Raw genomic sequence first — 12,195 nt, 5'->3', positions numbered from 1 at the left:
GTGCAGTCTACAGTTTGCTTTAGCCAGGTCAGCAGAGTCCTGAATGGCTTATTATTTCATATTTAAATATCAAAGTTATTAGTACCTCTTCTCAATGGTATCATTGTTTTCTTTATAATAACTGCTAAAAGTCATTAATCAAATATTCACGTGAATTTGAAATTTTTTGAATTGATTTTCAAATTTAAAAACATGAAGTTTATTTCAAAAGGCCCCACTGAATACATTTTTGAGACTTACTCCAAGACAAATACCAATTTAAAATATACCTTAGTTCTTTAACCTTCAAAAGCGTGGGAAACTGCTGAGTTAACAAATAACTAATGGTCAAATCCCCATCTTCCCAGCATCTGTTACATGGACAGCTTTTTAAATTTTTAGGAAAGAAAAATGAGAATTTATCCCTAGGAGAGTAATAATTTCTCATAACGAGTCACAACATACACACACATACCCAGTATGTGGCCATTTTCAATTTGTCCCTTTTCTGTTTCTTTGTGCTTTCACTGGGGACTTTTAAAATTAAAAGCTTCCAGGGGCATTTACAGATATTTTTTTGTTTTGTTTTGTGGAATCCTTCCAAAACTTGTCAGTTATTTCCTGTGATACTGCCAAACTTTTTGTAGGCAGATGCCGTAACTCAAAATGTTTTTTTAATCTGGTTGGTAATGCCCTCTGGGTTTTAGAGGATCTGTGTCCCTGGTTGGTAATGTCCTCTGGGTTTTAGAGTACCTATGTCCCCTGAAGCAGTCCAGCCTCCTTTTAGCACTCTATTAAACGAATTTCAGCTTAATGTTTTGTGCATGACCTTCCTGCTATAATACAAAGAAATAGCGGTAATGAGACTAGCTTTACCATTTATACATCTCCTAAACATGATATTAACTGCTGTTCTTGGGCATTATATTATAAAAAAGTTTATTTAGCAAAGCTTCCAAGTGGCTGACTTTTATTTTTATGTCTTCGTGTATGTCATATAGCTTAAGTAATTTCTGGTTTGAGACTCAAAGGGTACTACCAGATTTATATAGATTCTTAAATTCTCCTGAATTACTGACTGTCAAGACCTCAGAAAAAGAATGAGGCATAGCACAGGAATGCAGAGTCCTGTGAATTCAGGTACTGAATTCTTATTGCTTAAATATTATCCACCAACCAGCAACAAACCGCATTTCCAAAAGAGGGGATGAGTATTGCTTTTGTGCTTTATTTCTTTTGTGTATAAATTCCAGGCCATACCACTAAGGAAATGCAGACAAGCCTATTTGAAGTGCCAAGGTCAGTCTCAGGAGGTAACTTAGAACAAGGACAGAGATATTCAGAGAAAATAATTTGGTCATGCTCTTGAGGTGGTACCAACCCAAGGTGCACACGGTACGGACGCCTTTGCTTTTTTTGCCCTCTGCTCGGACAGGCCGCCTTGACCGTTCAGGATAGCCACATTGAGGTGCACAGGCTGGCTCTCCAGCAGCAGGAGGGCCTGTCCCCCGGCCCCTCTTTCCGAGGCAGCCCCTTTCAGGACGAGGAGAAGCGCCGAAGCCTGGAGAAGCGGCGGGAGGAGCTGGCCAACCTCCACGAGCTGCAGCAGCAGTTCCAGCAGGACCGGCAGCGCTGGCACCGCAGGTGCGACCAGCAGCAGCGAGAGCAGGAGGCCAAGGCCAGCCGGCTGCAGGAGCGCGAGAGGGAGTGCCGGCTGCAGGAGGAGCTACTGCTGAGCAGCCGGGGGCAGCTGGACCAGCAGCGCCAGGAGTACCAGCAGAGCCTGGAGCGGCTGCGGGAGGGCCAGCGCCTGGTGGAGAGGGAGAGGGAGAGGATGCGGGCCCAGAAGAGCCTGCTGCGTGGCTGGAAGCACAGCCGGCAGAGGAGCCTTCCCGCGGCGCTGCCTGGAGGAGGCGTGGAGGTACGGGTCTCCCTGTGCTTGCAGAAGCAGCGTGTGAGACGGCCGTGGTCGTGGTGGTTCCGGAGCCACTGACCACACGTCTGTCTTTTTCGCTGCTTGTGTGAGAGCTCACAAGAGTTACTTGGTGTGTAGGTAACAAAAGCTGGGACCCTTTAGAGACAATACATATGCACCTTGACTTGAAGTATGGACACGTGAAAGGTCCGGGTGCTGCTGGACCATGGGTTCATTGTACTCTGAGACCCCCTTACCCGAGGGAAGAAATACAGACTAGAGCTGTACCACTGAGGCGAGCTTTACCCTGGAGGCACGCTCACCATGAGCGTGCTGTAGTTCGAGCCCCCCTGTATATGCTCCAGTCTTCAGAGTTCTGTATAGATTTACCTTTCAGCAGATCAGTTAAGCTATTAACGTTCATAGGTACTGAGTTTAACAAGTACACTACTATTCCGTTATTGCAAGCTTATTCTCTTTTTGTAAATTTGACCTCATAAATTCAAAATCCATTTCACTAATGACAGTTAACATAAGTAGTATACTAATTAATGTTTGGGCAGGATAAAGCCTTTCCAAAAGTTCCGTGTTTCATTTTGCACCCACTCTAACCATACTTGACAATTCCATTTGTTCCAAGAGTTTACTTTTCTGTACTATGTGCACATAGATACTTTTTATTTTTTTTATATTCTTTTTTTAATATCTTTATTGGAATATAATTGCTTTACAAAGTTGTGTTCGTTTCTGTTGTACAACACAGTGAATCAGCTATAAGTATACATACATCCCCATATCCCCTCCCTCTTGAGCCTCCCTTCCACTCTCCCTATCCCACCCCTCTAGGTGGTCACAAAGCGCCGAGCTGATCTCCCTGTGCTATGCGGCTGCTTCCCACTAGCTAATTTACATTTGGTAGTGTATATATGTCAGTGCCACTCTCTCATTTCATCCCAGCTTCCCCTCCCCCTCACTGTGTCCTCAAGTCTGTTCTCTACGTCTGTGTCTTTATTCCTGCCCTGCTGCTAGGTTCATCAGTACCGTTTTTTTAGATTCCATATATGTGCATTAACATACGGTATTTGTTTTTCTCTTTCTGACTTACTTAACTCTGTATGACAGACTCTAGGTCCATCCACCTCACTACAAATAACTCAGTTTCGTTCCTTTTTATGGCTGAGTAGTATTCCATTGTATATATGTGCCACATCTTCTTTATCCATTCATCTGTCGATGGACATTTAGGTTGCTTCCATGTCCTGGCTATTGTAAATACTGTACATAAGGTTGTAAAAGTTGACAAGCTTCTAAGAGTGATCTGTGTTATATCTGACTTTCCTTTCAAGTTGGCTAAATTATATTTATTGCAAATACTTTATGTATACATGAATGTCTTCAACTTTTATTTAGCAAAAGTGAAAATGCTATTCCCTTAAAGTAGAAACACTTTAACGGCAGTGAGCACACAGCTGCATGTGTCTTTTCATTTGATTTTTATTTCTTTTAAGATATGCTGTGTGTTGCCAATTGAAGTTTTTGGTACTAGCTCATTAAAAGGGGATGGGAGGAGGGAGTCAAGGGTAATATCCTTCTCCACCTCACTCATTAAAATCTTGATTGCTAAATTCTGTTAGGAATAAATACTTTATAAAACTGGTGCAAATTGCTGGAAGAATTATTGTGTTTTTTCTTTTTTCTTACACAGGTAATGGAACTTAATCAATCTGAGGGTTTATGTCATGAAAATTCATTCTTCATCAATGAAGCTTTAGCGCAAATGTCACTTAACACTTTGAACGAACCGCCTCCAGCAGATATCCATCAGGATGCCACTTACCCCCCAAGTATATCTCATTCCGATTTGGTAAGGACTAGTGAAAATCAAGTAGACCTCAAGATGAACATTTCTCAGCCCTTGGACGTCAGCCATGAACTGTGGATAGCCGCTGGGTCCTGTCATCAGATACCCCCTCTCCACCAAAGCAGCAAGGATTCTTGTAAAAATGGTAATTAATACTTTAAACATCATCTGTATAGTTTCCACAAGGAGCTGTTTTTCTGAATGGTTGGCTCTTCTTTAGAGCAACTCAAAGTGGGCCCTAGAATGGGAATAAATTGGTGCTGATGAGCTGGACTTTGTGGCATAAACTTTTCTTTGGGGAAGTCTGGGGGCCATCACTTGTGAGCATTGAGACAACTAGACCATGGTTGGAGGGCTTAGAGGATGCCACTGAGATGTGAGAACCAGACAGGGTTTTTAGGTCTGTGGGTTAAATAATAACTTTCCTTGAAAAGTGAAGCAACTTGATATTTATTCCTCACTGTAGACCCAACCACATCCTGATACACATACTTGTTGACTCTCAGAAATAAAAGATATGGACAGGGTTTGTGGTAGGGCTTTATTGTCTCTCGGGGCAATTTCCTGCAATGTTAGTAAAATCTTCTGTACTGCCGTTAAATACCCCAAATGAAACTGTTAACATCATTTGTCATTGTAAAAAAAAAAAAAAAGGTGTTGTGTCTCCGTAAGTACCTCGTAATGACACAATTTGCTAATCCCATTAAAGCATTTGCCAAATATAAATGAAAGGCAGCTCGAGTTACCAACTCCACATGAATCCAAATGATTTAACTCTATGTCTATTATAAATTGTTTTCTGTGGGATATGAGGTAGGGAATGAGAAGAACTCAAAACCTCTCTACTGAAAAACAGATGGCATGCAATAGAATAAACAAATGGCTGGCCACATGGATGGGAAATAAATCACTGACAGCAAAATGTTTCAGAAACATGAAACAAGCAGTGGTATAGAGCTCTTCAGAACTGGACAGAGATTGGTTTCCATGCTTCATAGTTATTCTTAGTTTGTCAGTAGGATAATTTGTCAGCAATGAAAAGGTTTAAATGTGTTCAGCTTCTCCGAATTAGAGAGTAAATAATTCTGACACTGCCTGAAAGTAGATGTATTACTAACCCAAAGTATGTTGATTCTTAGCAGTGGATAATTCTTGACATTGTTCAGTCATTGCTGTAACATTCTTATTTCTTGTCAGCATATAAGAGAGAATGAAATAGTTCTTTAAGTATCGTTTCAAGTATTCCTTAAAGAAAAAAGAAACAAAATGGAACAGTGAATCGGGGTTTAAAAAATGGGCATAATGTAGCAAAGTGTAACCCCTTTAATGTATTATGTTGCAGCCCTAACACTACAGAGACCATATTGCAGCATGCCTTCTCTTGATACATGTTGCTTTGCTGTGTTGGATTCATTAAGTTGCTATCTGCAGTGCTTTCTGTGTTGTCACTGTGATTTTGCATACTGGCTTTGGGGTAATTCAGAAACTCAGTTTGAGTTAAACCACATTACACTTTTGTTTGAAAGAAGTATTTCTGCTTTTTCTGTATCTCCTACCTGTTTCTGTTGACTTGTGCTTTAAAGTAGAAAGCTTTTAAACATTTGGCAGCCTGCATACAGGAGACAGAACATGTACTAAGGAAATAAACAGTAATTATATACAAAACCAGTGTCTCCACATGTAAGGAATTAAATATAGCCCAGGGAAATGCTGAGAAAACGTGCTTCAGCTTCAGATGTTGTGTCCAGTGTAGGCCAAGGACACTCAGGACATTGATAGAAGAGAGCAAAATCAACTCTGGCCTTCCTCTCTCAGGAGCGTCCTGGTGTGTGCAGGGGGCATTAGATCAGAAATGCAGTGTGGGCTGTCAAGCGCTGGAGTTTTGCAACTGGTCAGAAAACCCTATTTACGTTTGTTTACTTAAGCGTGATAAGCAGTTTCTGGAGGAGAGAGAAGAAAGTCAGAGATTAAGGAGGTGGTAGGGAAGTGGAATGAAAATTGGATATATATTCTTAAGAGGGTTGTCAGGACCAGATAAAATTGTTCAAGCCACTCCAGAGTTTTCACGGTTCTTAGAATCAAAAGTAGCTCAATGGGCTTCCCTGGTGGCACAGTGGTTGAGAGTCCGCCTGCCGATGCAGGGGCCACGAGTTCGTGCCCCGGTCCGGGAAGATCCCACGTGCCGCGGAGCGGCTGGGCCCGTGAGCCATGGCCGCTGAGCCTGCGCGTCCGGAGCCTGTGCTCCGCAACGGGAGAGGCCACATCAGTGAGAGGCCCGCGTACCGCAAAAAAAAAAAAAAAGTAGCTCAACATAAGCCACCGACGTGGTCTTCACTTCTGCTTGTGCTGTCCACATGGGCCGGGGGGGAGGGGGGGGAGGCGGGAGGGGGGGACAGTCCATGTGCCAGAATCAAGGATGATGCCATGTCACTGTCCCCTGCTTTCATATTTGCTCTTGTATCTTTGTGTGAGTGGTCATCGGTGACAACTACCCTGGCTAACGAAGTTTGCCTCTCCTGTTCTTGGCTGGTGTTTTTGTTAAATGTGTGTTTAACCGTGGTTTGGTTTCATCAGTAGGCCCTAAGTTCAGCTGTTTTCAGGCAGCTCCTTAAAGAATGCTTTGCTCTTTTGTCTGGTCTTGTACTGGGTGCCTAAGAGCAGCTCAGATAAGTGGAAATGTGAATTTTGGGAGCAGTAAGCCTGGTGGAAAAAATTGTATGTAAATAAAATTCTCTAACGTGTTTAGCTGTCACCTAGATTGGAATTTTCATTTAGTTTGTTCAAGCCAGCTTCACCAGACATTTTCCTGTGCACTTTGGTTTCAGTTGGTTTTTCAATATCTCCATCACCACTGCCACCACTGACAGTTATATGACACTTGCCAAACTGCAAGCACTGTGCTAAGGTTTGACATGGAGAAATTCATTTAGTACTCACAACCACCCACTGAGATGGTTCTGTTATTATCTCCATTCGAGGGGGGAAACTGAGGCACAGAGAGGTTCAGTGACTTGTCCAAGGCCACAGAGCTAGTAAATAGCAGAGCCAGAGAGGAACTGGGAAGACTGGTTCCGGAGCCCATGCTCTGAACCATTACACTGCATGTTGTTAATTTCTAGAATGCTGTTTTGAATTGTCCTTTTAAAAGGAGTTGGAGTAGAACTAGAATAACTCCTATTGTAATATCTGGCAGGATGTTCATGATGAAGGTCCAGTTCTTTGTTGTTGTTTTCGTCCCTTCCTTCTTTTTTTAATATTACCATTTGGAAAATATTTCTCAATCATTTGGGCTGTGGTGGCCAGTGCTTGCATGAGCTCTGAGGATCTTCAGATATAACTACCCTTCAGCTTCACTTTTTTCCCATAAGACACATTTTGTTAAGGGTCATTTGTTTCTCTAGTGTTGCCTAACAATATCCCTGTGTTACTTGTAAATATTTTTTAAGGTAATACTTCATAAAGAACTTTACTTTCCAGTTTTGGAAGTTGTCTCATGAACAAAATTCTTGATGTTTGAACATTAGATCCAAGTTGGTATTTGATTTTATTTATAGTGGAAGAGATGGTTGGCTTAGGAACTTAATCTGCACTCCTCTGAGGGACACTAGCCAAGACTACAGAAAATTTGAATTTCTTTAAACAATATAGTCCCTGTAGGACAATTGCTATGTAATTGGCCCCATGAAATGCTCAACTGTATTAGTCTTCTTAAAGGCAAAACCAACAAAAAACATTCTTTCTGTGCCTTTTTTTTTCTCTCCAAGCTTTAGAATTCTAGGACTATTTACTCAGTGTCTCTCTTAGTTTATATTTGCCTTTTTTTCATTAATCAACAGAGAAAATACTTTCTGGTATGATAATTAATCTGAAATCTTCTTAGTCTCCCTTTTCAGTTATATTTTTATCTGTACCTCAACATTTGCAGGTTACCTAAAAAGTTCCTTTTCAATGTAGTTAAAGCATCATAGTTTTGCCGTAACGCATATGATAAAATTTAAATCGAGAACCAAATTTCATGCCTTAGTCACGTAGTTGACATTGGAAAAAGAATAACTTTATCAAGTTTGGACTCCAGAAGAGTGTTTCGCTTTGCTGCTTGTTAGAATTTGGTGCCCATCAAAATATTTTCAAATTCAAAGCATTGTATTCAGAATACTTCATCTTGGCAATGTTGTTATATTTTTTAAAATACAGACAGCTGCGTTAAACTTTCAATGACATGTTTTTTACATATGGAAATAGAATAGAAAATTTCCAAATAAAGGGCTATGCTGTAGTTAGTATTTAAGTAATAGTCTTTAAGAAGTGAGTACGTGATAATTTCTAACGTTTTAAAAATATTCTATAATTCAGAAATGGGTCCCTTATTTGTGTTATCTGTGTGGAAGGAAGCTTTATTAAAGACCTACAGGCAATTTCCCATAAAACTGAAGCTGGCGTTAGATAATATAGACTTCAGTGACAAAGAAGTATTTGAAAAGGTGGATGTATAAGTTTGCTAGAGCTGCCATAATAAAGTTCTGGAGGCTGGAAGTCAAAGATCAAGGCGTTGGCAGGGTTGCTTTTTCTGAGGCCTCTCTTCTTGGCTTATAGATGGTTATCTTCTCCCTGTCTTCACATGGTCTTTGCTCTGTGCAAATCTGTGTCCTAATTTCATCTTCTTAGAGGACATCAGCCATATTGGATTAGGACCCATCTTAATGACCTCACTTAATTACTTCTTTGAAGGCTCTATCTTCGAATATATTTTGAGGTAATGGGGGTTAGGATTTTAATATATGAATTTGGGGGGGGACACAATTCAGCCTTTAACACAGGATAAAATTATTATTTTCTCTTTGCTGTTTTTAGGTGCCATGAAAGCTTTAATTTTTTAAAAAATGTACCATATTTGAACTATAATTTAACAATCTGAGCTTTTTTTTTTTTTAACTTGGTTAGGGGAGTGAAGTAAACTTTGTTTAAAAAAATGTGTCACAGTAAAATTGTGGTAAATATCTATATTCTTTATATTTGTAGATATAGGTATCTGTTATCAAGCCTGTGTCAATACAGAAATTAGGGCAGAAAAATGTCTATATATTCATTAGGACATTTTCCCAAACCTAGACCTTAATTAAAGAGCTTTGGGAATTTTGAACTCTCTGTATGATTGGGAGGGAATATTAGATGCCTTTATTTTGGATTGCTTAAATAAAACCAAAGCTGAAGGGTTGAGAATATTCATATGACATCAAGTTATTATCCAGATATATCTATGGGATTTTGTAGAAGTCAAAATTGGGAAATCATTGATCAGCTCTTTATCTTTTCTTCTAGAATCTTGGCTATCACTTTGGTTTACATTTTAAAGGAAATCATAAATACTGCTTGCTCTCGGTCATCTGCGTTATGACAAGAGCATAGATAATTGGGCTCAAAGACTTAATTTTAATTTTTCTCACTGACAAGTATAGATGATTTTGCAGATTTTGTACCAGGAAAGGGAAACATGCCATTTGCTTGTAGAGCCTGGTGAGCCAAGGGTGCTGACTGCCAACTTCCTGACTGCATAGTTCTCTGGGGGCAGGTTTGCTATGTGAGCCAGCTGGGCCAGGGCCATCCTGCCTTAGTGAATAGAGCCCAGTACACAGCAGGAGAGCAAAACCAGCAGGTGGGTGGATTCAGAGGCAGCCAGCCAGCCGTGTGGCTGGCTGTTCATCCCCGCCGAGCTTCCAATTTGGTTTGAACAAGCTGCTAAAGTGGGAACCTACTCAGTATGAAGGATTCCAGGGGGTTAGGCCTGACCTTGGGTCATCCTTAGCTTAACCCACCCTACATACAAGTACATATATGCATACATGTACATACACACATATGTGGTCTGTGGGTTACATATTTGACCTCTCTAGTACAGTGGGGCTTTACTCTCAAAGTGATTAAGGGTTGGGTTTGCAAGGAAAGTTTGTAACCATTTAGGTACCGAACATACCTGAAGGATAAGGCGTGCTCCTGTCAGTCTCAATGACTCCTGGGACAATGACCCAAAGTAGGCAAAGAAAACATCATGCCTTCCACAAATCAGAATCCGGGGACTGTCTCCTCTCTCACCCCCATGTCCATCCAACCGTGAAAATTCAATTTTCAGGACTTGCCTAAAATGTGGGGTGTTCAGCTAAGGACTGATGTTTAATGTTTGCCTAAGAAAAATATGACCATCTGGTTCAGAGGGCGCGGCAGACGTTTCCTTAAAGGACCACACAGTGAATACTTGCGTCTTTTCAGGCCGTCAGTCTTTGTCGCATATAGTCAGCTCTGCTGTTATAGCTCTAAATCAGCCGTAGACAGTACATTAAGAAACTAACACACCACCGTAAAGCAATTATACTCCAATCAAGATGTTAAAAAAAAAAAAGAATGAGGTTAGCTGTGTTCCAGTAAAACTTTATTTGTAAAAATAGATGGTCTAACCTGTACTTTCTTTTTCACTTAAATTGAGACGTTTATATTCCTCTTGGCTTGGAAATTCCATCCCAGTTAATTCACCTTTGGGTGAATTAATGTAATATTATATGGTACTTCATGCCGTTCAAAAGAACATTTTGAATTCATGGTCTCATTTGCCCTTTACAACATCCTGTGAGATGGTGGTTGCTGTCTCTGTGTTTCAAAGAAGACAACTTTTATTTTTCACTTTTCCCCCCCAACTCCAGCTCCCCAAATCCTGTGATGGTGTTACGGAGGGCCACCCTCTAACTGTGAGGCTCATGAGAAGTGAGATGCCGTGGGTGGGATTGGCTGCTAGAACCGTGGTTACTGTAGCTGGCTGTGTACCATGGTTTCTGGGAGAAGGCAATAGAAATATGAATTCCTCTGTGCAGAGATTCTGACTTGGTAGGACTTGGCTGGGCCTGCAATTTTGTGTATCTGACATTTTCCTTAAGTGATTCTGAAGCAGCCGTCCTGTTATCTTCCCCTGCACTGGGCCTGATGTTAGAGAACCTCGGTTCAAATGCTAACTCAGGCTCGTATGGCTGCTGCGTGATTCCTAAGCCTTAATTCCTCATCTGTACAAAAGAGAAGGAAGTGTTAGCAGAACTTAAAAAGGAAAAAATTGCCAAGGATATTCTGGGATCTGCTGAACTTCAGCTTCATCCCTACCTGGTAGAAAGAATTCATTGTAATTGTGATTCAGAGGTGGCCTGCTGATAGAAATGAAAATGTCTCCTCAATGTCAGTAGGAAGCCAATAGTTTCAAATGTGATTTTTAAAAAATATGTAAATTGGGGAATTTTTTTACTCAGACTGGAAATAGATTAGAATATAAAGGGTTAACTACTTTTCCATATTGGTCTAAGAGGAGGTGTTTGTTAGTATATCACCGGAACTGTCTTAGGAAATAAGTCACAGCATTTTGTTTCCCTTTGTTCCTCTCTGAGAGAAGAAGTTACATCAGTCAACCACGTTTTCAGAACCAAATGTAAGAGAGATTTTGGCAGCAAGACTGAACATCTCAACTTGGGATGTAGAACTTCCATATCTACAGAACATCCAACCCTCATGGGTTGCATTATATAAATGGTTGCATTATATCAATATATCCCCAGGAAAACTTCTGATAATACTTGAGTTCCCTGAATAGACTTTCCTGCCAGAAAGAAAATGTTGAGAACACCCAACAGGAGTATTTTGGTTTAAACCAATTTTAAATTTAAAAATTGTGTTCTGGTTTATGACCTTAATCTCTTTTTGAGTTCAGTTATCCTGAATTTATTTGTCCTTGTTAGTCCTGTATAGACTGATAAAAATCAAGGCTCAGAATCACCAGGAAGCACCCCTTGTTAGCACTTCTCATAATTTGAATTAATGACATGTGTAATAAATTATGTAAGGTCTGCCTGTCCCACTGTAGAATGAGCTTCAAGAGAGTGGGGCGCTCCATGTATCTCCTTTGTTCGTTGCTCTATCACAATTGACAAAGCACAGTGCACAGTGTTTGGCATCTAATGAACATTTGATAAAAATTTGTGACATGAATGAAGGAGTCAAGGTCCACACTCTTTAGCAGAAATGAAAGCAACTATGAGCTTGAGTCACACAGCTTGACTTGACTGAGGCATTGAAACAGGTTGAGGAAAGCCAGTAGACTTGTGGAGTGTGATGGGGGTTAATACAGGTGGAGTAGGCAAGTGCTTCAGGCTAGCTACCTGGATTGAGTGAGTTTGAAAACTTTTGTAAGACGGGTATATGTGAGGTGGCATTCCTGAAATGTCAGGATAACTATAAAATTGCTTGCCATGAATACCTTTCTGGATTCTAGGTAGCAGACTTTAACAGTTGCCAACTTTTCTTCCTCATTAATGTTGAAATAAATTTGTCTTCAGACGTATAGTCTCATTTATCAGTTTGATATGAGTACTCTTTGTTCAACTCTAGAGAGCATCTTCTTATATGAGTTATT

General features: G+C 40.6%; 1 protein-coding gene across 12 annotated transcripts in view; it reads left to right on the top strand.

Annotated features, from left to right (window-relative positions):
• The window catches only part of ARHGEF28 (Rho guanine nucleotide exchange factor 28), a 308,933-nt gene that overhangs the window by 276,935 nt on the left and 19,803 nt on the right, over positions 1 to 12,195 (top strand). For 8 of the 12 annotated variants that reach the window (XM_049707682.1, XM_033430011.1, XM_012533384.3 and 5 more), the window contains 2 exons: positions 1,415 to 1,900; positions 3,600 to 3,900. The exons of 1 other annotated variant lie outside the window; for it this stretch is intronic. In XM_049707682.1, the coding sequence (XP_049563639.1) occupies positions 1,415 to 1,900; positions 3,600 to 3,900 (787 nt within the window). Of the gene's footprint in view, positions 1 to 1,232; positions 1,901 to 3,599; positions 3,901 to 12,195 lie in introns of those variants that run through there. 3 more of the 12 variants (XR_004483772.2, XM_033430012.1, XM_033430015.2) reach the window with 3 other exon arrangements.

Source organism: Orcinus orca, chromosome 3 (assembly GCF_937001465.1).
Source record: "Orcinus orca chromosome 3, mOrcOrc1.1, whole genome shotgun sequence".
NCBI classification, from domain to species: domain Eukaryota; kingdom Metazoa; phylum Chordata; class Mammalia; order Artiodactyla; family Delphinidae; genus Orcinus; species Orcinus orca.
This window is presented reverse-complemented; position numbering and strand designations above follow the sequence as displayed.